This window comes from Emys orbicularis, chromosome 15 (genome assembly GCF_028017835.1).
Source record: "Emys orbicularis isolate rEmyOrb1 chromosome 15, rEmyOrb1.hap1, whole genome shotgun sequence".
Classification (NCBI taxonomy): Eukaryota; Metazoa; Chordata; order Testudines; family Emydidae; genus Emys; species Emys orbicularis.
The window spans coordinates 11,702,117-11,726,482 of record NC_088697.1 but is presented as its reverse complement, the minus strand read 5'-3'; the positions used below and the strand labels follow the sequence as shown (position 1 = coordinate 11,726,482).

The following is a 24,366-nucleotide window of genomic DNA, read 5'->3' as shown; positions in this document are numbered from 1 at the left end:
TCCCTGGTACCATCTCCCCCTTCCCCTCCCCGGCCCCCTCTCCCCCTTCCCCCCCGGCCCCCTCTCCCCGCATCTCCCCCCTTTCCCCCCCGGTCCCGTCTCCCCCCAGTCCTATGTCCCCCATCTCCCTCCTTCCCCCCCCGGTCCTGTGTGCCCCCATCTCACCCCCGGGCTGGGGGCTCTGAGCTCGTTCCCTGCAGGCTCCGGCCCAGGGGCTGCCCCTCCCCCCGGGCAGGGCGGGGCTAATAACGGGCCCCGCCCCCAGCGCAGACCCTGGGAGAGGGGGAGGGGCAGGCCCCGCGTGGGGCGGGGACACGTGTGGGGCGGACTCGCTCCTGCCCGGGGGCGGGGCTGGGGCCAGCCGGTGACTCTGCCCCAGTGTCCGTTGGGGGGAAGCCCCCCGATCTGCGCATGCCCAGAGCCGGGAGACACAAAACTCTTCTCCGGCCCCGGGAGAGGATCCAACGACCCCGGACGAGCCAGGCAGAGCCGCAGCACCCCACACGCATTCGCAGCCGGGCCCCGCCTCCCCGTCCGACGTCACGTCCGGTCCCGGAGAGTCCGGAACTACATCTCCCAGCCTGCCCCAGGAGCGCTTCCGCCCTGTTCAGCTCAGGTGAGGGAAGGTTTCAGCAACTGTTACTGCGCATGCTCCGTGCGATCCCCGTTCGTCCGCCCCCATGCCTAAAGTCACTTCTGCTGCTGTCTCCGTGTGATCCGGGAGCGCGGGCTGGGCGGGGTGGGGCCGGGAGCGGCAGGAGGGGCCCGGAGAGGGGGGCTAAGGGTTGGGGATGTGGAGAACCCCGCCCTCAACGGAGGGGCAGCGCCGCCTACCAACGCGGCGCGCGCCGCGCTCCAACGGACCTAACAGCCGCAACCGTCACGTGTCTCGTCCCCCCGCCCGGCTCCTCGCGGTATGCGTCACTTCCGGGCCCGCTGCGGGGGTTGCTTCGGGACCGCGGGAGAGCCGGTAAGAGCGGAACGGGGTAGAGGGAGACCACCCCGCCCCGAGGACCCCCCCCGCACCGGGTCAGGCCGGAAGCTGGGGCGGGGCGGCTGGTCCCAGGGCGGCCTCCGTAGCGATGGGAGGGTCAGTGGGGGGGCGGGAAACCCCCGGGGGAGGAAAGTGTGCGTGTGTGTGTCAGTTTCTGGGTGTGTCTCTGTGTGTTGCACCTGCTCATCCCCCACTGCTGCCCCCTTCCCTGCTCCAGGGACCTTCCCCCTCCCTGGCCCCCTTCAAACTGCCCCCCCCCCCCCCCAGGGCTCCCTGCGGCCCGTGTGAAGGGGGGGGGGAGGCGAACCGTCACTGTCTGTGTGTGTTGGACAGTCACATAAAATCCCTTCAAACTGCCCCTCCCCCCTCCCCCTCTCCTCATTTCATAGCCACAGAAATACTCCCCCTCCCCCCCCCATCCCCGTCTGGGGGTTTGTCTCTCCTGTTACCAAATGTGCAGTGTGTGACCCGTTTTCCCCACAACTCTCAAAGATGGATATAAAATATCCTAAAATCCCTCCCCCTCCCCCCGGGCCACTTTCTCTCTCCTTGTCTAGTTCTACTTGAATGGGCCCTGAGTGTTGGGCCCTGTCTCTCTAATGATAAAACACGAACCACAGCTCAGATTTACCCCTTTGCTCCCGTTCTTCAGCGTGACTAGACGTTTATTGCAAATGTTGCCTCTTTCCTCTCTGTTCATTTTTTAAGTAGTGATGGGAAATACACTCAGATTTTACTTCTGATCAACAACTGACATATGCTGTGGAGTGTAGTTTTTTTGGGGTGGGGTTGGTTTTTTTTCCTGAATTGCCTGACATTATGTTGCAGTGTATTCTGTATGTTTTGTCTTTATACCTATATAAAATGTAGGGTTGGACAGGATCTCAAGCTATCATCAAGTCCAGCTCTCTCTGCCGAGGCAGGACCAAGTATATGTAGTGACCTCAGTGAGGCCTGGGGCTGGCTGACCAGTGCAGCTGGTAACGGAGGGGCAGCAGTGAGGTATGAGCCAGGAGCACAGCCCCACAGGACTGGACACCGACTTCTCCTGACCCAGGACACACACCCCCAGCTGTGTGTGCAGGGACTGCAGCTGAGCTGCCCTGCCAAGACAGCCTGTGCATCCATGGAGAAACCACCGCTTCCTGCACCTAATACAGTGGGGTCTGGGGACCTCTCCAGGCTGCGGGTGACGGGGCTCTGGAGTTACCGCGGTCTGTTCCAGGGTCTGTCAGTGACCTGCTTGGTGACCTGGAGGAAGTCGCAGCCCCTCTCTGTTTTCCTCCTACCCACTGTCTACTTGGGTTGTGATCTCTTTGGGGCAAGGACTGTCCCTGTCTGTCTGTGCAGTGCCCAGCACAATGGGGTGCTATTCTCAGTCAGGTTCTCTGCCATGCGCAGCACGATGGGGCCCTGATCTCCATCAGTGTCTGTGCAACGCAAGGCACAGTTCATAGACTCACAGACTTTAAGGCCAGAAGGGACCATCATGATGGTGTAGAGAGGAGGGGTTTACATTCATTAGGAACTGGGGAAACTTCTGGAATGGGGGGAGCCTATACAGGAAGGATGGGCTCCACCTAAACCAAAGTGGAACCAGACTGCTGGCACTAAACATTAAAAAGGTTGTAGAGCAGTTTTTAAACTAGGAGATGGGGGAAAGCCGACTGCTGCAGAGGAGCACGTGGATCGGACAGAGACTTCTCTTAGAGGAGAGTCTAATGATAGAGAATCTCCAGGTTCTAGTCAGGAGCAGAGGATGGAAGAGGATAAAGTAGGGGCCAGATCAGATGATAAACATTCACATAAAAAAGAATCTGATACATCAGAAAAGGGCAGACAAATAAACAGTGACAAATTTTTAAAGTGCTTGTACACAAATGCTAGAAGTCTAAATAATAAGATGGGTGAACTAGAGTGCCTTGTGATAAAGGAGCATATTGATATAATAGGCATCACAGAAACCTGGTGGACTGAGAGCAATCAATGGGACGCAATCATTCCGGGGTACAAAATATATCGGAAGGACAGAACAGGTCGTGCGGGGGGGGGAGTGGCACTATATGTGAAAGAAAATGTAGAATCAAATGAAGTAAAAATCTTAAGCAAATCCGCATGTTCCATAGAATCTCTATGGATAGAAATTTCATGCTCTAATAAGAATATAACATTAGGGATCTATTATCGACCACCTGACCAGGACGGTGATAGTGATGATGAAATGCTAAGGGAAATTAGAGAGGCTATCAAAATTAAGAATTCAATAATAGGGGGGGATTTCAATTATCCCCATATTGACTGGGAACATTTCACTTCAGGACGAAATGCAGAGATAAAATTTCTCGATACTTTAAATGACTGCTTCTTGGAGCAGCTGGTACGGGAACCCACAAGGGGAGAGGCAACTCTAGATTTAGTCCTGAGTGGAGCGCAGGAGCTGGTCCAAGAGGTAACTATAGCAGGACCGCTTGGAAATAGTGACCATAATACAATAGCATTCAACATCCCTGTGGTGGGAAGAACATCTCAACAGCCCAACACTGTGGCATTTAATTTCAAAAGGGGGAACTATGCAAAAATGAGGGGGTTAGTTAAACAGAAGTTAAAAGGTACAGTGACTAAAGTGAAATCCCTGCAAGCTGCATGGGTGCTTTTTAAAGACACCATAATAGAGGCCCAACTTCAATGTATACCCCAAATTAAGAAACACAGTAAAAGAACTAAAAAAGAGCCACTGTGGCTTAACAACCATGTAAAAGAAACAGTGAGAGATAAAAAGACTTCCTTTAAAAAGTGGAAGTCAAATCCTAAGTGAGGCAAATAGAAAGGAGCATAAACGCTGCCAAATTAAGTGCAAGAATGTAATAAGAAAAGCCAAAGAGGAGTTTGAAGAACGGCTAGCCAAAAACTCCAAAGGTAATAACAAAATGTTTTTTTAAGTACATCAGAAGCAGGAAGCCTGCTAAACAACCAGTGGGGCCCCTTGATGATCGAGATACAAAAGGAGCGCTTAAAGACGATAAAGTCATTGCGGAGAAACTAAATGGATTCTTTGCTTCAGTCTTCACGGCTGAGGATGTTAGGGAGATTCCCAAACCTGAGCTGGCTTTTGTAGATGACAAATCTGAGGAACTGTCACGGATTGAAGTGTCACGAGAGGAGGTTTTGGAATTAATTGATAAACTTAACATTAACAAGTCACCGGGACCAGATGGCATTCACCCAAGAGTTCTGAAAGAACTCAAATGTGAAGTTACAGAACTGTTAACTAAGGTTTGTAACCTGTCCTTTAAATCGGCTTCTGTACCCAATGACTGGAAGTTAGCTAATGTACCGCCAATATTTTAAAAGGGCTCTAGAGGTGATCCCGGCAATTACAGACCGGTAAGTCTAACGTCGGTACCGGGCAAATTAGTCGAAACAATAGTTAAGAATAAAATTGTCCGACACATAGAAAAACATAAACTGTTGAGCAATAGTCAACATGGTTTCTGTAAAGGGAAATCGTGTCTTACTAATCTATTAGACTTCTTTGAAGGGGTCAACAAACATGTGGACAAGGGGGATCCAGTGGACATAGTGTACTTAGATTTCCAGAAAGCCTTTGACAAGGTCCCTCACCAAAGGCTCTTATGTAAATTAAGCTGCCATGGGATAAAAGGGAAGGTCCTATCATGGATTGAGAACTGGTTAAAAGACAGGGAACAAAGGGTAGGAATTAATGGTAAATTATCAGAATGGAGAGGGGTAACTAGTGGTGTTCCCCAAAGGTCAGTCCTCGGACCGATCCTATTCAACTTACTCATAAATGATCTGGAGAAAGGGGTAAACAGTGAGGTGGCAAAGTTTGCAGATGATACTAAACTGCTCAAGATAGTTAAGACCAAAGCAGACTGTGAAGAACTTCAAAAAGATCTCACAAAACTAAGTGATTGGGCAACAAAATGGCAAATGAAATGTAATGTGGATAAATGTAAAGTAATGCACATTGGAAAAAATAACCCCAACTATACATACAATATGATGGGGGCTAATTTAGCTACAACAAGTCAGGAAAAAGATCTTGGAGTCATCGTGGATAGTTCTCTGAAAATGTCCACGCAGTGTGCAGAGGTGGTCAAAAAAGCAAACAGGATGTTAGGAATCATTAAAAAGGGGATAGAGAATAAGACTGAGAATATATTATTGCCCTTATATAAATCGATGGTACGCCCTCATCTCGAATACTGCGTACAGATGTGGTCTCCTCATCTCAAAAAAGATATACTGGCACTAGAAAAGGTTCAGATAAGGGCAACTAAAATGATTAAGAGTTTGGAATGGGTCCCATATGAGGAGAGATTAAAGAGGCTGGGCCTCTTCAGCTTGGAAAAGAGGAGACTAAGGGGGGATATGATAGAGGTATATAAAATCATGAGTGATGTGGAGAAAGTGGATAAGGAAAAGTTATTTACTTATTCCCATAATACAAGAACTAGGGGTCATCAAATGAAATTAATAGGCAGCAGGTTTAAAACAAATAAAAGGACGTTCTTCTTCACGCAGCGCACAGTCAACTTGTGGAACTCCTTACCTGAGGAGGTTGTGAAGGCTAGGACTATAACAGAGTTTAAAAGAGAACTGGATAAATTCATGGTGGTTAAGTCCATTAATGGCTATTATCCAGGACGGGTAAGGAATGGTGTCCCTAGCCTCTGTCTGTCAGAGGGTGGAGATGGATGGCAGGAGAGACATCACTTGATCATTGCCTGTTGGTCCACTCCCTCTGGGGCACCTGGCATTGGCCACTGTCGGTAGACAGGATACTGGGCTAGATGGACCTTTGGTCTGACCCGGTACGGCCTTTCTTATGTTCTTATGATCATCTAGTCTGAGCTCCTGCACATCGCAGGCCACAGAACCTTCCTCACCCACTCCTGTGATAGCCCCCTAACCTCTGGCTGAGTAATGAAGTCCTCAAATCATGATTTCGGGGGGAGAAAAGTGTGTGTCTCTGTGTGTTACACCTGCCCATCCCCCTCTGCTACTTCCTTCCCTGCTCCAGGGACCTTCCCCCTCCCTGGCCTCCTTCAAACTGCCCCCCGGGCTCCCTGCGGCCCGTGTGAAGGGGGGGGAGGGGAACCGTCACTATGTGTGTGTGTTGGACAGTCACATAAAATCCCTTCAAACTGCCCCCTTTCCCCTCCCCTCATTTCATAGCCAAAGAAAATCCCCCAGTCTGGGGGTTTGTCTCTCCTGTTACCAAATGTGCATCCTAGCAATGTAGGGCTGCTCAGGATCTCAAGCTGTCATCAAGTTCAGCTCTCTCTGCTGAGGCAGGACCCAGTATGTGTAGATTATCTCTGAGAGAGGTTTGTCCTACCTGTTCTTAAAAACTTCCAGGGAAAGAGACTCCAGGAACTAGGGATTTATCCAGTGAAGTGGGTGACTTTTTGAGCCAGACACTGAAAGATCCTTGTGCCTTAGTTTCCACACTGGCCACAGGAGGTTACTAGGACTCCCTCCCCAGACTCCTGGGGGCAGCCAGAAAGTTGGCTGGAACTTCTGTGAGTAAGGATGAAAGAGTTGTAAAAAGGGGTGAAGAGGTGTTCAATTGACAAGTGTGCGGCTGTTTCTGGGGAGCAGGCCCAGTATCTGAGTGTAGAACAGGTGTCAGTAGCTCCTGTACAGTGCAGCTCACCTAAAACCAAATTCCATTTTAGCAAAGATAAAGTGCTTTATTGTGTGCCCTGGTTGACATTTTCCCTAGTACTTTAGTGATAGGCACTATCTCAAATAGCTGGGTGCACATAGGTGTGTTGTAGGAGTAAAGAAAGGGTCATTGCTCACGTGGGTCAGAATTAGGATTACATTGGTGTGTACCTTATCTCTGCATTTCCTGATTATTACAAGTTTGAGTTTTGCTGATCTCTCTTCTAGAGGGGCACTAGACAGCTCCAGGCAACCTTAAATCCTGCGGTCATAAAGTTTTTTGTAAGTGAATTTCCTAGCTTTTTGCACAGAGCGATGTTGGCGGGAGGAGTTAGCAGTCCTATAGGCAGTTGTGGGTCTCACACAAGTTTGCAATCGGAGGCACAGAGAAGTGCAGTGACTTACCCAAGGTCACCCAACAGGCCTGTGGCAGAGCCAGGAATAGTCCCACTCTAGTGCTCTCTCCACGTAGGTGCTGGGTGATTCTGAAGTGCAGCTCCTCTCTCCTGTACTTTTTTCATTACGGTGGAATGGGAATAATGGTCATACTTTCAAATGTTTCTCTCTTCCCCACCTCCTCCTTCTGCCACCATTTCCAGCTCGGCCTCCCCTTCTTTCAAGTGTTTGTCATGGGCAGTTGGTAACAGAGCCAGCGAGAGAAATCTCTGACATGGTCTGTGCCCCAGCTGGGCATTCTACTCCTGGTCTAGCCATGTCCTAGTTCTGCCCCTCCTCCAAACAGGCCCCCTCCCCAATACACTATGGCCTGCACCTCCACCCCATACATGTGTAACGTGTACCTTTAAACTATTCATATTTTGGATTTCAGATAATTAAATTTGTTACCTTCAGCTCACCCCCCCATAAGTTTCAGTTGTTTGGTGGTGCTCTGATGATTTTCCATTGACAGTTTGGGAGGGAGCAAGGCTGGTCACTTGAGCGTTGCGTTACCTTGCCAGCTGACTAGTGAGAAGTGACAACTCCCTCTTGGGTGGATGGGCCAATTCCGGGGCCCGTTACCTCTCGGTGATTGATTTTCCATTCCAAGTTCATAAAGTAGATTTTCAATATAAATGCTTTGTTCCTTACACATGACCCATACGTTGATCTCTCGGTCTTTGAGTCTTGACCAGTTATGAGCTTTCTGTACACACCTCACATGACCATCCTCCAAGAGATGTGTTTGGTGTGATGGGTTTGTCAGGTCTCAGGTGAGAGCTGCTGGCAAAGACCAAGTGACCCTTTGCCAAGGGATCTCTGTGTCACTGTCTGACCCCTGTAGGCCAGGAAGGACAACGACTTTCTGCCAATGGCCTTCAGGACGGGTGCTGAATTCACTGCAGTGTCCCATGTCCAGTTAGTTTAACTTCTGTGCCAGGGAAGATAATGGAGCAAGTAATTAAGGAAATCATCTGCAAACACTTGGAAGGTGGTAAGGTGATAGGGAACAGCCAGCATGGATTTGTAAAGAACAAATCATGTCAAACCAATGTGATAGCTTTCTTCATTAGGATAATGAGTCTTGTGGATAAGGGAGAAGCTGTGGATGTGGTATACCTAGACTTTAGTAAGGCATTTGATACGGTCTCGCATGATATTCTTATCGACAAACTAAGCAAATACAATTTAGATGGGGCTACTATAAGGTGGGTGCATAACTGGCTGGATAACCGTACTCAGAGAGTTGTTATTAATGGTTCCCAATCCTGCTGGAAAGGCATAACGAGTGGGGTTCCGCAGGGGTCTGTTTTGGGACCGGCTCTGTTCAATATCTTCATTAACGACTTAGATATTGGCATAGAAAGTACGCTTATTAAGTTTGCGGATGATACCAAACTGGGAGGGATTGCAACTGCTTTGGAGGACAGGGTCATAATTCAAAATGATCTGGACAAATTGGAGAAATGGTCTGAGTTAAACAGGATGAAGTTTAACAAAGACAAATGCAAAGTGCTCCACTTAGGAAGAAAAAATCAGTTTCACACGTACAGAATGGGAAGAGACTGTCTAGGAAGGAGTACGGCAGAAAGGGATCTAGGGGTTATAGTGGACCACAAGCTAAATATGAGTCAACAGTGTGATGCTGTTGCAAAAAAAGCAAACATGATTCTGGGATGTATTAACAGGTGTGTTGTGAGCAAGACACGAGAAGTCATTCTTCCGCTCTACTCTGCTCTGGTTAGGCCTCAGCTGGAGTATTGTGTCCAGTTCTGGGCACCGCATTTCAAGAAAGCTGTGGAGAAATTGGAAAGGGTCCAGAGAAGAGCAACAAGAATGATTAAAGGTCTTGAGAACATGACCTATGAAGGAAGGCTGAAAGAATTGGGTTTGTTTAGTTTGGAAAAGAGAAGACTGAGAGGGGACATGATAGCAGTTTTCAGGTATCTAAAAGGGTGTCATAAGGAGGAGATAACTAGCAGATGCGATTGTACCACCCTGACAGTTAGGAATTTTTTCCTAAACACTGGAATAAATTGCCTAGGGAGGTTGTGGAATCTCCGTCTCTGGAGATATTTAAGAGTAGGTTAAATAAATGTCTATCAGGGATGGTCTAGACAGTATTTGGTCCTGCCATGTGGGCAGGGGACTGGACTCGATGACCTCTCGAGGTCCCTTCCAGTCCTAGAATCTATGAATCTATGTCCCCTCTCCATTTCCCTTCTCGGTGTGCTGTCTGGGACGCTGCCCCGCTTCCTGCTCCACAGGCCACCCCTTATCTACTCCATGTGCCAGGCTGCTGGCAGCCCCCAGTGAGAGGCCATCCAGCCCATCAAACTGGTGCCCAACTGCTGGGCCTCCCTCAGTGAAGGCCAGAGCCCCGAATGCTGCCAGCCCTGTCTTTGGGGCTGGAGATGCTCCACAGACTGTTCCCTTCCCAGGGTTGCCCCCGTCTGAATAGAGTAGGTCTCTCCTGTTAACTCCTGCTCCAGTCCTGGCATGGTTTGCAGGTGTGGAGGAGCTGGGCCAGTCCAGACTAAAGCAGTTTGACCCCTTCTATGCCAGCGTGGGGTTTATATAGCCCTTCACAGGCACCGAGGCCCAGGGAATGACCCCCTATCAGCCCCATGCCTGATGTGGTGGGGTGACCCACTGGCAGCATTGCCTTTGAGGGTGCTGCTCCCACTCCTTCCCCTCCCCCTTTACTGCCACCACAATGCCTGTTACCTTGACTTCCTGAGGGGTGACCCCTAGAAGGTGTGTTTTGTTATCTCTTTCCTACTCCCCCCCCACCCCCGGATCCGTTGTGCACCCTCTGTCACTCACCTCTGTCTCAGGAGACAAGGCGGGTTATGGGGCACAGGTGATGCTATTCAGGAGATCCATCATCACTCCAGGAGTGGCAGCCTTGACCGCCCTTGAAGGTTGCCGGGATGCTGACGTGCACTGGCGGAGAACTGGGGCTTGACTGAGTCCATGGACCATTTGGCCCACACTGTGTCACTGTAAAGCCTGCTCTGCATTGCTGCCAATTGCTGCTGGTGGCGTTGTGCCCGTAAGTCTCTGTAACGCTGTCTTCAGTGACTCGAGGGCATGAGCACCAGCCTCGGGCAGACTGGTAAGAAGCAGGGAACAAACCCCAAATTGGTTGTGAGGTCTATATATAGATTTCACCAACCAAGTATCCAGTGTAAACGCTTCAGGCACTGTAACAGCATTAACATGGAATCACAGACAGTTCCCTTGGGTCATCCCATATATCTCACCACACAGGTGAGCTCACCTTTGTGACAGATGGTCCCTTACTCCAGAGGTTCTCAACCTTTTTCTTTCTGAGCCCCCCCCCCCCCCCAACATACTATAAAAACTCCATGGCCCATGTGGGCCACAATACTCGCTTTCTGTATACAAAAGCCAGGGCTGGCATTAGGGGGTAGCAAGCAGGGCAACTGCCTGCGGCCTCATGCCACAGGGCCCCCACAAAGCTACATTGCTTTGGCTCCTTGTGGTGGGGCTCAGGGGCCCTGGACTTCAGCCCTATGCGCTGGGACTTAAGCTTTCTGCCCTGGGCCTCAGCCAGTCTAATGCTGGCCTTGCTTGGCAGCCCCCCTGATAACGGCTTGTGGCCCGCCAGGGGTCCCCAGACCCCTGGTTGAGAACCACTGCCTTACACCATGAATCACAGCAATGTTCAGGTTACTGCCAGTCCCATAGGATCAGTCACTTCCTTAGGTCAATTGAATCTTAGATCTCCCACAAAGACAACACTTGTAGCCAGTCCTGTCATAACTTGTATTGAGATTTATTTAAAACAAAATGAGAATTGTTTACAAAGTTAAAGCAGGTTAAAGCAGATGCAGACGAATTACAGTCTTAAATTTCAAAAGGCAATGGAAGCTTCTATAACGGGTCAGCAACCTTTCAGAAGTGATGTGCCGAGTCTTCGTTTATTCACTCTAATTTAAGGTTTTGCCTGCCAATAATACATTTTAACGTTTTTAGAAGGTCTCTTTCTATAAGTCTATAATATATAACTAAACTATTGTTGTATGTAAAGTAACTACGGTTTTTAAAATGTTTAAGAAGATTCATTTAAAATTAAATGAAAATGCAGAGCCCCCCGGACTGGTGGCCAGGACCCGGGCAATGTGAGTGCCACTGAAAATCAGCTCGCATGCCGTCTTCGGCACACATGCCATAGGTTGCCTACCCCTGTTCTATAATAAGCAAGCTCTACATATTCTTAAGGACTAACCCAGGATAAGGAGCTGAGAATCTCTTCCTTATGCCTACAAACTTTGCCCCCCCAGAGTCCAAGCAGCATACAGATAATCAGTTCCTTCAGCATGGGTTTTTTTATCCTCTTTCTGCCATGTGCTCTGAGCTGCAAACTCAGCTAATGAGAGGTCAAGAGCACAACAACAGTCTTGTCTTCTTTAACATCCCATAATAGTCTATCTGGTGTTGATGGACCTTTCCTGCCAGGCAGGGTGTAATGCATTCTGTTGCCAATCAGCACTTCCCCTAGGTAAAGTCTCTCCCCTGTCTGGTGATTTAAATAACCACAGAGGCTCACAATGCAACTAGTCAGTTATTAACCCAGGCTGCAACTCAATAAAGCATTCAATAAAGTCTAAACACATTTGTCATTCTAATACCTGTTTTAACACTACTAACACTGGTGAGTCAGACTGATTCCAGCTATGCGTTTGTCCATGTTCAATTAAGACATGGGGGCTTTTGCAAGAGCTAACACCTCATCTGCCAGTGTCACAGGCAGGATGGGCAGGGATGGTGTCTCTGGCCTCTGTTTGCCAGAAGCTGGGAATGGGTGACAGGGGATGGATCACTTGATGATTACCTGTTCTCTTCATTCCCTCTGAAGCACCTGGCATTGGCCACTGAGCTAGATGGACCACGGGTCTGATGGAGTGGGCCATTCTTATGTTCACAGGTTCTGTCAGGCATATCTACTCATCTGGACTCACTGGGGAGCCACATAAAGAAACAAGGAGGCCCAGTCTCAGAGCCCCCAGGGTCACGCTTGCCAAAAGCTAAAACTAGGCCCAGCCCATGAAAGGGGGCACTCCCAGGAGAGACTGTATAAAGGCTGGAGCATCAAACAACTTTGTAAACCCGAGACAGCTGCCTTGGGGACAATGATAGGGAGAATCCCCCAAAGTGACTCCTTTGATTCTGCTCTTCTCTGGCCTTTGGTTCATAGAATCATAGAACTGGAAGAGACCTCGAGAGGTCATCTAGTCCTGTCCCCTGCACTCAAGGCAGGACGAAATGTTATCTAGACCATCCCTGAGAGGTGTTTGTCCAGCCTGCTCTTAAAAATCCCCAATGATGGAGATTCCACAACCTCCCTAGGCAATTTATTCCAGTACTTAACCACACTGACAGTTAGGAAGTTTTTCGTAATGTCGGACCTAAACCTCCCTTTCTGCAATTTAAGCCCATTGCTTTTTGTTCTATCCTCAGGTTAAGAAGAACAATTTTTCTCCCTCCTCCTTCTAACAACCTTTTATGTACTTGAAAACTGTGATCATGTCCCTTCTCAGTCTTCTCTTCTCCAGACTCAACAAACACAATTTTTTCAATCTTCCCTCATAGGTCATGTTTTCTAGACCTTTCATCATTTTTGTTGCTCTTCTCTGGACTTTCTCCAATTTGTCCACATCTTTCATGAAGTCAAGTATCAGAGGGGTAGCCGTGTTAGTCTGAATCTGTAAAAAGCAACAGATGGTCCTGTGGCACCTTTAAGACTAACAGAAGTATTGGGAGCATAAGCTTTCGTGGGTAAGAACCTCACTTCTTCAGATGTAAGTAATGGAAATCTCCAGAGGCAGGTATAAATCAGTATGGAGATAACGAGTGGTTAATGTCCAACCTAGACCTCCCTTGCTGCAGTTTAAGCCTATTGCTTCTTGTTCTATCCTCAGAGGCTAATTATCAGTATGGAGATACCTCAGTACAATCTACATGGGAGGTCCACTTCCTAGACACCACCGTACAAATAAGCGATGGCCACGTTAACACCACCCTATACCAAAAACCCACCGACCGCTACGCCTACCTTCATGCCTCCAGCTTCCACCCCGGACACACCACACGATCCATCGTCTACAGCCAAGCACTGAGGTACAATCGCATCTGCTCCAACCCCTCAGACAGAGACCAACACCTACAAGATCTTCACCAAGTATTCTCAAAACTACGATACCCACACAAGGAAATAAAGAAACAAATCAACAGAGCCAGACGTGTACCCAGAAGCCTCCTGCTACAAGACAGGCCCAAAAAAGAAACCAACAGAACTCCACTGGCCATCACCTACAGTCCTCGGCTTAAACCTCTCCAACGCATCATCAGTGATCTACAACCCATCCTGGACAATGATCCCTCACTTTCACAGACCTTGGGAGGCAGGCCAGTCCTCGCCCACAGACAACCCGCCAACCTTAAACATATTCTCACCAGCAACCATGCACCGCACCATAACAACTCTAACTCAGGAACCAACCCATGCAACAAACCTCAATGCCAACTCTGCCCACATATCTACACCAGCAACACCATCACAGGACCTAATCAGATCAGCTACAACAACACCGGCTCATTCACCTGCACGTCCACCAATGTTCTATATGCCATCATGTGCCAGCAATGCCCCTCTGCTATGTACATTGGCCAAACTGGACAGTCCCTACGCAAGAGGATAAATGGACACAAGTCAGATATCAGGAATGGCAATATACAAAAACCTGTAGGAGAACACTTCAACCTCCCTGGCCACACAATAGCAGATGTAAAGGTAGCCATCTTACAGCAAAAAAACTTCAGGACCAGACTCCAAAGAGAAACTGCTGAGCTCCAGTTCATTTGCAAATTTGACACCATCAGATCAGGATTAAACAAAGACTGTGAATGGCTATCCAACTACAGAAGCAGTTTCTCCTCCCTTGGTGTTCACACCTCAACTGCTAGCAGAGCACCTCACCCTCCCTGATTGAACTAACCTCGTTATTTCCATACTGATTTATACCTGCCTCTGGAGATTTCCATTACTTGCATCTGAAGAAGTGAGGTTCTTACCCCGAAAGCTTATGCTCCCAATACTTCTGTTAGTCTTAAAGGTGCCACACGACCCTCTGTATCTTTCATGAAATGTGGCGCCCAGAACGGGACACACTGCTCCAGTTAAGGCCTAATTAGTGCGGAGTAGAGCGGAAGAATTACTTCTCGTGTCTTGCTTACAATACTCCTGCTAATACATCCCAGAATGATGTTTGCTTTTTTTGCATCAGTGTAACTCTGACTCGTATTTAGCTTGTGATCCACTGTGACCCCCCAGATCCCTTTCCGCAGTACTCCTTCCTAGGCAGTCATTTCCCATTTTGTATGTGTGCAACTCCTTGTTCCTTTCTAAGTGAAGTACTTTGGATTTGTCCTTATTGAATTTCATCCTATTTACTTCAGACCATTTCTCCAGTTTGTCCAGATCATTTTGAATTTTAATCCTATTCTCCAAAGCACTTGCAACTCCTCCCAGCTTGGTATCCTCCGCAAACTTGATAAGTGTAACAGAGAGACTCTGCTACTGGGAGGGTTTCACCATGTGTCAGAGGGTTACACCCTGGTGGGAGGGGGCAAGGCCTGTACTGGAATAAGGTCACTCTGTGCTTCGCAGTGTGGCAGAACCTAGAATGTCCATTAGCAGGGAAAAATCTGGGGGGAATCGGCTTGTGGAATGGACAAAAACCCCATCTGAATTCTCTCACATTGCCCTTCTCGCCCTGGCAGGCTACAGAATAACGTCCACGTTTCGCTCCAGATCATCCCCTCCTCCCAGCAGGAAGGAAATGGCTGCAATGGAGCTGGCTCAGGTAAGGGATTATCAGGGAGCTGGTGATGGGTTCTGCTTGGAGGGAGAGGAGCAGTAAAGGCATAGGAGGGTGGGAGCTGCTAGAGGTGGTGGGAGATAGGAACTATCTAGGGTGGAGAATGGGAGGGGACAGGACGTGAAAAGGTGCTGAGACTTGTGTAATCTAGGGTGTGATGGGTTGTCACCCCGGTGTGCAGTCTAAGGGACTTCTGGGAACCGCTGTGCCCTCTAACCCTGAACCTGGGCTGGCCCTTCTCACACTGCTTTGCTGGAGATTCAGCCAGCCTCTCCAGGCCATTTTATCACCCAACACGACAGCAGGTGGCGCCATACACTCAGTTAAGCTACCTGAGTGCTTTACCTAAGCCACTCAAGGACAGACAGAAAACAACCACCAATTTCCCAGCGATAAGTGATAGCAAATAAATCAAAGCAGATTACTTGGCAAATAACCAGAAACTCAAACTGAGCCTAGCATACTAGATAAGAGGTGGACAAACTATGGCCCGCAGGCCACATCCGGCCCGCGGGACCCTCCTGCCCGGCCCCTGAGCTCCTGGCCCGGGAGGCTAGCCCTTGGTCCCTCCCCGCCTGTTCCCCCTCCGCGGCAGCCACAGCTTGTCCCGCCACTGGCACAATGCTCTGGGCGGTGGGGCTGCGAGCTCCTGGGGCAGCGCCGCTACAGAGCCCAGCCTGACCCGGTGCTCTGTGCTGCGCGGTGTGTGGCTGTAGTGCTGCCAGCCACCGGTGCTCCAGGCATGGTAAGGGGGCAGGTAGCGGGGGGGTTGGATAGAGGGCAGGGGAGTTCGGGGTGGTGGTCAGGGGGCAGGGATGTGGATAGGGGTCAGGGAGGTCAGCAGGGCCGCCCAGAGGGCGGGGCAAGTGGGGTAATTTGCCCCAGGCCCTGCAGGGGCCCCCACGAGAATATAGTATTCTATAGTATTGCAACTTATTTTTATGGAAGGGGCCCCTTAAATTGCTTTGCCCCAGGCCCCCTGAATCCTAACTGGCCCTCCATACAATTTCCAAAACCCGATGCGACCCTCAGGCCAAAAAGTTTTCCCGCCCCTGTACTAGATGGATAGAATTGGAATTAGCAGTTTCTCTCCCTGACTAATGATTGAAGCAGTCCACCAGCACATCCCCCAGTTCAGTCTTTGTTCCTCAGGTGCTTCCAGGAGTTCTCTTGCCTGGGGAATGAGGCCAAGAGATGATGTCACACCCCACCTTATGTAGCTTTTCCACATGGCGGGAACCCTTTGTTCCAAACTCAGTTCTCAGTCCAGTTTGTGGAAAAATACAAGTACCAAAATGGAGTTCAGTGTCATGTGGTCTGGTCACATGCCCTGCTGTAGCCATGACTCATAGGCTGGCTGACACATTTACAGGAAGGCTAAGGTCTTCCACAGTCCATTGTCTTTGTCTTTGTTGATGAGCCATCAGCACTGTCTGGCTTCTTCACTGTTGTACCTGAAAGGCTAGTTGTGGTTGTTACCCAGAGTAAGCACATTTGAAATACAGATACATAGTCAATATCTATAACTTCAGATACAAACATGATCCATGCACACAAATAGGATAATCATATTCAGCAAATTACAACTTTTCCAATGACCCCACACATGACCCATCTTGCACAAAATGCCTCATAATCATGTCCTAATCATATTATAATCCTACCACTATGCTGAATATGGGGTGTAGTGTGAGATAGGTCTTAATTTCAAGGCACAGGAGTTGAGAATGGAACTTCCCCTCTTTGTGGAACAGGAAATAACCCCCCAGCCAGGGCTGGGAAAACTTCCCAGACTCCCAGTGCTGGAGCCTGAATCTACTGACACTTTATTAGTTTCCACCCCCCCCAATCTTTGTGGCAACTGCAAACTTTATCAGTGATGATTTTATATTCTCTTCTAGGTCATTGATAAGAATGGAAGAGGGCCAAGAACCAATCCTTGCGGGAACCTGCTAGAAAGAAATCCACTCGACCATGGTTCCCTATTTAAAATCACAGTTTTTAATCTATTTAATGTATGCCATGTGTATTTTGTATCTTTCTAGTTTTCTAGTCAAAATATTGTGCTGAACCAAGTCATATGCCTTACAGAAGTCTAGGTATATTACATAAGTACTATTAGCTGCAACCAAACTTGGATCTCATCCAATAAGGATATCCAGTTATTTTGATAGGATCTATTGTCTCTAAACCTTTGTTAATTGGTACTAATTATTACCACCCGTGAGGGTTTAACCCCCATGTCACAGGGCCGCACGGCCTAGTGGCCAGGGTCCAGATAGTTAGCCCTCATCACAGGGCAGCATGGCCTAGTGGCCAGAGTCCAGGGAAATTAGCCCTCGTCACAGGGCAGCACGGCCTAGTGGCCAGAGTCCGGGGAAATTAGCCCTCGTCACAGGGCAGTATGGCCTTGTTACTGACTCAGTGGGGGGGTCCTACCGAAACACGCTGAGGCTTACTGGGGCCGAGATACCAGTCCGTCACTCCACCTGGGTCACTTCCTACCAGCTCAGCCGTTGGGGTCTCCCACGGGTCTCCTGGTTTTCCGCGAGTCTCGGGGTCTGTTGCCTCCTCTGGTTCCTCCCGCAGTGGGGCTTCGCACCGGACTGGAGAGGCCTCGGTTCCCGGTAGCTTCAAGAGTGCGGGCTGGTCCTCGGCCGGAGCTCTCCCTATACGTGCTTCTCCTGCGGCCGCCAGCCCAGACTGAGCTGAGTTCCCTCTTTTTATACTCCCTGAGCATTTGGAGCATGCCCAGTATGAGCGGGGCGGGACTTCCGCCGACAGAGCTACTTGTCTGGCGCTGCCGGGGCTAGTGTGCGGCGGGGCTGCCCCGTCACAGCCCCCCTTTAATTCTTTATTAATGAAATCCAGTATCGGCTGCTCCATTCTCTTCCCCAGTATCAATTTCAGACTAACACTTTTGTAATTAGATAGGTCATCTCTTTTACACTTTTTAAATATTGGCAGAGCATTAGCTTTATTCCTGTCTTATGGAATTTCCCCAGTGTTCCAAGTCCTAATTAAAATCAACATTAACAGTCCATCATGCTCCTCCACCAGGTCTTTCAAAACTCTTGTTATCTGGACCCACTGATTTAAACACATCTAACTTTAATAGATGGTGTTTAACGTCCTCGTGAGTTACTGTTGGAATGGAAAGGCTGTCGGCGTCAACATCTTATGATAAGAGTTACATCATCTGTTTTTCTCCAAATCCAGGAGAGAAATATTTATTGAACACTTTTACCTCTTCTGCATTATTTTTGATAATTCTACCATTTCCATCTAGTAATTTACCACTACCATAGTTAGGATTTATGTTGTACTTAATATACTTTTAAAAACTTCCTTCTTATTGTCATTGATTGATCATTGATTTCTGATAGCTTCCCTTACCAATTTTCTACAATTCTGACCTTCTAACTTATATTCTTTACTATTGACTTCCCCTTTCTTCCATATATTTTATTTGGAGAGTGTTGGGATTCCTAGCAGGGAGCCACCAGCAGGGTCCAGAGACAGCCCCATCTCCTATATCAAGCTCTGGCTAGTAGGTATGTGATAAATGTGAAGACCCTGCCTCCTTCTGTCAGCTGGGAGACACGAAGGTTCTCTCTTTCTACCCTCTGATGCCTCCTGGCTGCTCTAGGCAAGGTGGGGTGGGACTCTGTTAACATGTGCCTCCTGGAGCTTCCGTTTACCTGGTGCTGCTGTTCCGTGAATAGTGGGGTTGTGACTGGGGCAGCAGGTACTGAGTGTTGGACTCTTGCTCTTTCAGGGGCCGGTGACTTTCGAGGAGGTGGCTGTGTATTTCACCAGGGAAGAGTGGGCTCTGCTGCACCCCACTCAGAGAGCCTTCTACAGGGATGTCATGCAGGAGAACTATGAGACGGTGGTCTTACTGGGTAAGGATTCCCGTCCCCTCAGTTTTTTAGAAGCTGTGGGGTCTCTAAAGAACCTGAGTATTAATAACTTTATACCTTTATTCGTTATACAAGTTTTGACAAGTTTCCTTGCCCCCCTTTTTTTGCCTTATCTCCCACCCTCTAGTATAATTTTTGGACATGTGCCTTTTTGGTGTTATCGGTCATTTTAAAATTGCATTTAATGTATCGTTATTGGATACATTAATATCTACATTAATAACTGTAGCTTTAATGCCTTTTCCTCATTTTAAGAGGAAAATATGCTGCCTGTAGAATTCTAAATTAAGTAAATAGTGTATGACTCATGCATGTCTTGTGTGACAATCAGATGAGCTCCTCTTTTGATAGGAGAGCGTATAATGTTGCCATTCAGGACCCCACAGGTGAAGGGAGAAGAGAGCTGTGGGAGGGGAGGAGAAGGTGGGGGAGTAGATAATTCTGGGGTGCCAGGACATGGGGAGGGTGTGTATAGGATTCGAGCTAAGAAGCAGCAGAGAGGGGATGAGGTAGTGAGAGATGAGGAGGGAACACGAGAAGTTCCCGTGGTGCCGGCTGCGAGTAATGTGGGACGAAGGGGAGGGGAGTGTGGTGGAAGGGCACCCAGGAAGTGGGCTGGGTGGGTCAGTGGGAGGGAGGAGAGGTTTGGGGATCTAGAGCTTGGGGGATCCTAGACCTTTAACCCCGAATCCCTATCCAAGCCTTGTTGCTTTAGAGCCTACACTCCAGTTTTATTTCTGTTCAGTTTCACTTAATTGTACATTCCCCCCCCAAATATTATTATTTTAACTCTTGACCTCCCTCTGTTACTCATTACCCCTCTCCTCATATAAACTCCCCATCTCTATGCACAGCGACCCTGGCCACCGATCCTGAGTCCTTGCTGCATTCCTCCCTCCCGTACCAGGGCCCCTACCCAGGCACAAATGGGCACTTTGTTCATGATGTCACAGGGTGGTAGTGTAGCCTGTACAATTTTTACACCTATAGGATTACGTATTGGAATACAACTTGTCCTTGTACATGGCTACTCAAAGTTACTGGAGGAGATGAAATTTGGTGAAACACACAGAACTTGATTAATACAGACAGTTATAATTGAAATCATAGGCAAAAATCAATATATATAACAATAAAGGTAAGTACAGTAAAGAGGGTCTTGCACTGTGCATACTTACAAATTATGGACACCATTGGAAACAAAGATGGAGGGGCAAGGGATACCATAAGAAGGAAGGCCCTGCTTCAGTTTACACTGTCTCGGGGACCCGACAAAATGAAAAAATGGTAACTAGGAGAGGTATTTATCGCCTTTCTTATGGTAATATGATGGCTATATACCATATCTGCTCCTTTACTCTGATTATAATAATGTCAATAGCTGCCCCAAACCATACGTGGCCTTTGGAAAGTCCATAATTAAGCATCAAGCATTAATACTCATGATTTACATCACTTATTTATTAATAATTCCAATATATGAATGCGGTCCAACTGCTGAGATTCTTCATAGCAACCTAATTGCTGAAGCCCGCCCCAAACTTCCTTCTTTCAGAATCCTGTGGCTTATTGCACGTGTTTGTGGTTACTCGTTAGTCTCTCAAAATGAGGGTGCAAAATATCTGACCTAGGATTCTCTCCTTAGGCCTATTCAGGTAAATCCCAGACTTCAGCATAACTACTCCCACAGAGCCTCAACCTAATATAAGACCCTTTATTGTAGCAAGCTTAGGCTATGTCTACACTACTGCGATAAGTCAACCTATGGTGCACAACTCCAGCTACATGAATAACGTAGGTGGAGTCGATGTACCTTAGGTAGAGTTACCGCAGGGTCTACTTACCTTACTCTTCTCGTCAGCGTAGAGTACAGGGTTCGACTGCAGAGAGGTCTGTAGTCGATTTGGTGGGTCTTTACTAGACCCGCTACATCGACCACCGGTGGATCGATCTCAGGGCTTTGATCCCGGCTGTAGTGTAGTTCCTGCCCTTAATAACCCATTTATATATGATCACCGCCTTGTCCCTCCATGCATGTTCCAAGCTAATAAGCAATACTCTGATAATGACATTTCACCTCTAGCGTGTATAACATTGCCCACAAGACATGAGACTAGGTCATAGATCATAAAATCAGGTCGGGGTCAGCAGGAGTGAGAGTTTGGAGAGAGTCTTGATCCCCTCTCCCCATCTGCAGCGGCCACAAGCTGTTTTCCCTCCAGGCTCCTTGGATCTTTGAGGCTCTCTCTCCTAGGTTGCGTGGCCCAGTTCTTGTTTCTTACGTTCTCCTTTTCTGGAAGTATTAGAGGCTGTTGCTCCTGAATTTTAGTGTTTAATTCCCCAGCCTTCTCCACACGGTGGGGGAGTTTAATTCTCCCTCCCATTACACCTGCGTCACTAGATTTCTTAATTCCCCAAAATGTGCTTTTGCGATGTCACAGTTCTGGGATAGCTAAGCCTTTGACCTGCCTCCATGGTCTGCTCAAGGAATGCGCTCTCCTGTATCAGGCCTCTAGCCAGCCCCCCTCTATGGGTGGGGACCCACATGCCTCTCCTTTTTGACTAAGGTGTGAGGATTGCAGCTTGTCCTCCATTGTGGTCACTGGACTAACGTCCAGTTCCTGAGCTTTGCTCCATCTCCAAGGGATGTGAGCTGTGTGTGTGTGGTAGAGGTGGGAATTTTGGAGATACTTGTATGATGCCAATACACACCTCAGTTTCCCTTTGTGATTTGTATTGCTATGATTATAAAGAGCAGGAGACATGAGGTGTTTTGTCATGTAGCTGTCATGGGGTGATATGAATGGATCATTAAGGACTGGCTGGGACCAACCTACATCAATGGAATACCGGACAGACACAAGGGAATAATTATTACCTGGCCATGGGAGGATATCTGCTTGGCTGAGTGAAGCACACATGGACTCGTTATGTTTTTGGGAGCAGGAAGAACTGGGCTCGCAGACGCAGGAAGCTCTGCCGGAGCGAAGACAAATGGACAGTCACAGTGAAAGGAAACCAAAGCATTTTCTACAGCAACAGGGCTCCAGGGCATTGGCCAGTATGGACTATATTGTCTTCTTTGCTTCTCTGTCCTAATCTAAGGACTTTCCAGTGCTCAGTTGACTAATAAGCTCTGCTATGTTTTAAAAGTCTGCCCAGTGTCACAGCAAACATTTTGCTCTGTGCATTGACTGAGGAACAGTCTCTGACCAGGAGTGTCGTTCAGCTGGACCTGCTGGCAGAGCTCACAGGTTGAAAAAAGAGTGTTGAAGCCAGAGGCTCAGTCTCAGGTGTTGAAGCTACATGGCCTATCCTTGTGGAAGAATGGGACCCCTTGGAGGTCTAGTGCACTCAAGGGAAACCTCCCAAGGACTGTTTAAAAGCCAGGGCATTGCACAGATCCTATGGATCCATGACAGTATGCCAGTGCGCCTTCTGTGGAAAAGATATAAAACAAGAAAAGGATCTAAATGTGTATTTACCATTGCCCCCTCATCAGTCCTCGTGGGAATCCCTGATCAGTTCCAAAGTGTATTAAAACCTTCCTTAAAGGCTTACCTCTTGGTTATCAGGTCATGTCAGTTTTGTTAGCGGGCTTTCCCTTCACCCTCCCACTTGCCTGGTTCTTGTCACGCAGACAGCAAGCAGCAAAAGACCAGAAGTCCGAAGCGCAGAGAATGCCATGTTTATTGGGGTTAGTTTCCAAGCAGGCATATTCTGAAGCCCTTCACACCAGTCGGGCTTCTCTCTATACGCGATAGTTTGTTCCCCAGTGTTCCCTGCCCAGCTCTGATGCCGCAGAGCCTTGCCTGTGTCTCCATTCCCTGTTCCCTTTCCCCCCTTAACAAACATGATTCCAGTTTCCCTTCCCTCTCTTGTTTGACCCTGTTTATATAATAATATTCTCAGCTATACCTTAACCAATCATTGTACTGAAATTTAACTAACCAATTCTAACATATTGTAACATAATTTTCTAACCAATTATATCCCAGTACCCTAATTAAGTTACACCTAGCAAAATTAATTATACAGCAGATAGAAACAATTAGAGAACCAGACTGATTGACAATGTAAAAGCAGTGGCCATAAAGATAAAACAATTCGGAAATGAGGGTTTCCCAACCACAACCATTGATAAGTGATTTCTTGCCAGACAGGATGCTATCAAACTAAGTTTTCTTTAACCATCTTAAGGTCTGTTTCTTTATCTGGTGGTAATGGGTGCTATCTGGACAGGATTGTCTTCCTAACAGCCCAATACCACCTTATTTCAGTGTGATTGGTTTGGGATGTGAGGATGTGACCCTACGCTTCCCAGCTTATGGCTGCCCCTGCTGCTTAGCCAAAGGCCTTAGCCTAAGAACAAGGCCTCAGACTATCCTAGTGAGAGAAGGCCCATACACAGGCGGACTGTGATTTTGATTCTTTGTTTTTATACCTCTGTAACTAGCTAAATGATAAAAATACACCTAAGTTCTTAAAGTATAGGCTTTACAGGCAGGCTTGAATATCTCTATTCTAACAGTGGGTTCTACCCCTTCCCCCATTCTGTGTCCTTCTTGTATATTTAGATTGTAAATTTTTCAGGGCATGGGCCATCTACTATTCTGGGTTTGTAATTTGCCTAGCACAATGAGGACCCGCTGTTAGTTGGTCCTGAGGCACTAAGGTAATGCATATGATTTATTATAATAACTCTTCTGCCACTTTGAGGCAAGGAAGATGGCTTTGGGATGTTACTGCTTAAAAATGAGCTGGGTTGAAACCATGGAATATTCTTTGTGCCAAGTATCCCATAAATTCCACTGACCTCCCTTGTTTTCTTTGCCTGGAGTAGGGTTTCCAGTTTCCAAACCTGATGTGATCTCGCAGCTGGAACGAGGGGAAGAGCCGTGGATCCCAGACCTCCAGGGCTCTGAGAAAGAAGTGCTCCTGAGAGGTGAGAAATTGGTTAAACCAACTCAACAACTGTTTGGGAATGCAGGAAACATTTGGGATGCCCTACAAAGACCCTGTGAGCTCTCCAAGTTTAGGATTCTTCTCTGCAGATGTGGAATCCTTATGGAAAATGTCACTCATGGATTCCCTCCTATTCTGACTGACAAATGGCAGCAGATCCCTCCCCGATCTCGCTTTTCCCTGAGTGTTCTGGTGAGATGCGGACCAAAACTGATCCCTTCCTCTCTTCTCTGGGGAAGGGTTTGGGGGAAATCAGCTCCTGATAGGTTTGATCTCTCCCACACATATTTTGGTTTGTTCATCCCTTTTTCCATTCCTCTCTCTGAGATTTCCTTTTTTTCTGGTACAGGGGGTGACCTATATCTGGATTCTCTTTGTCTCCCATTCAGGTGATGGGATGGTGAGTGAGAATGAGGAGAAACCCCAGCAGGAAGATGCTGAGCAAGTA

General features: G+C 48.0%; 2 protein-coding genes across 2 annotated transcripts in view; both read left to right on the top strand.

Moving 5' to 3' along the window:
• LOC135889562 (zinc finger protein 420-like) overlaps window positions 1-24,366 on the top strand; it is a 121,454-nt gene that overhangs the window by 82,856 nt on the left and 14,232 nt on the right. The window lies entirely within an intron of this gene.
• Window positions 914-24,311, top strand: LOC135889464 (zinc finger protein 707-like). The gene is made up of 6 exons (XM_065417334.1): window positions 914-970; window positions 14,933-15,015; window positions 16,932-17,045; window positions 18,809-18,935; window positions 23,797-23,898; window positions 24,268-24,311. The coding sequence occupies exons 2-6, from the start codon at window positions 14,992-14,994 to the stop codon at window positions 24,309-24,311; spliced, it is 411 nt and encodes a 136-aa protein (XP_065273406.1). The 5' UTR covers window positions 914-970; window positions 14,933-14,991.

What these genes read in the sequence shown, in the direction of transcription:
- LOC135889464 (XM_065417334.1), top strand. Translation starts at nt 14,992, where the DNA reads ATGGCTGCAATGGAGCTGGCTCAG. An exon ending in CAGTTTTTAATCTATTTAAT is followed by an intron (nt 17,046 to 18,808) that starts GTATGCCATGTG and finishes TTGCTCTTTCAG; the next exon opens with GGGCCGGTGACTTTCGAGGA. An exon ending in GAAAGAAGTGCTCCTGAGAG is followed by an intron (nt 23,899 to 24,267) that starts GTGAGAAATTGG and finishes TTTCTGGTACAG; the next exon opens with GGGGTGACCTATATCTGGAT.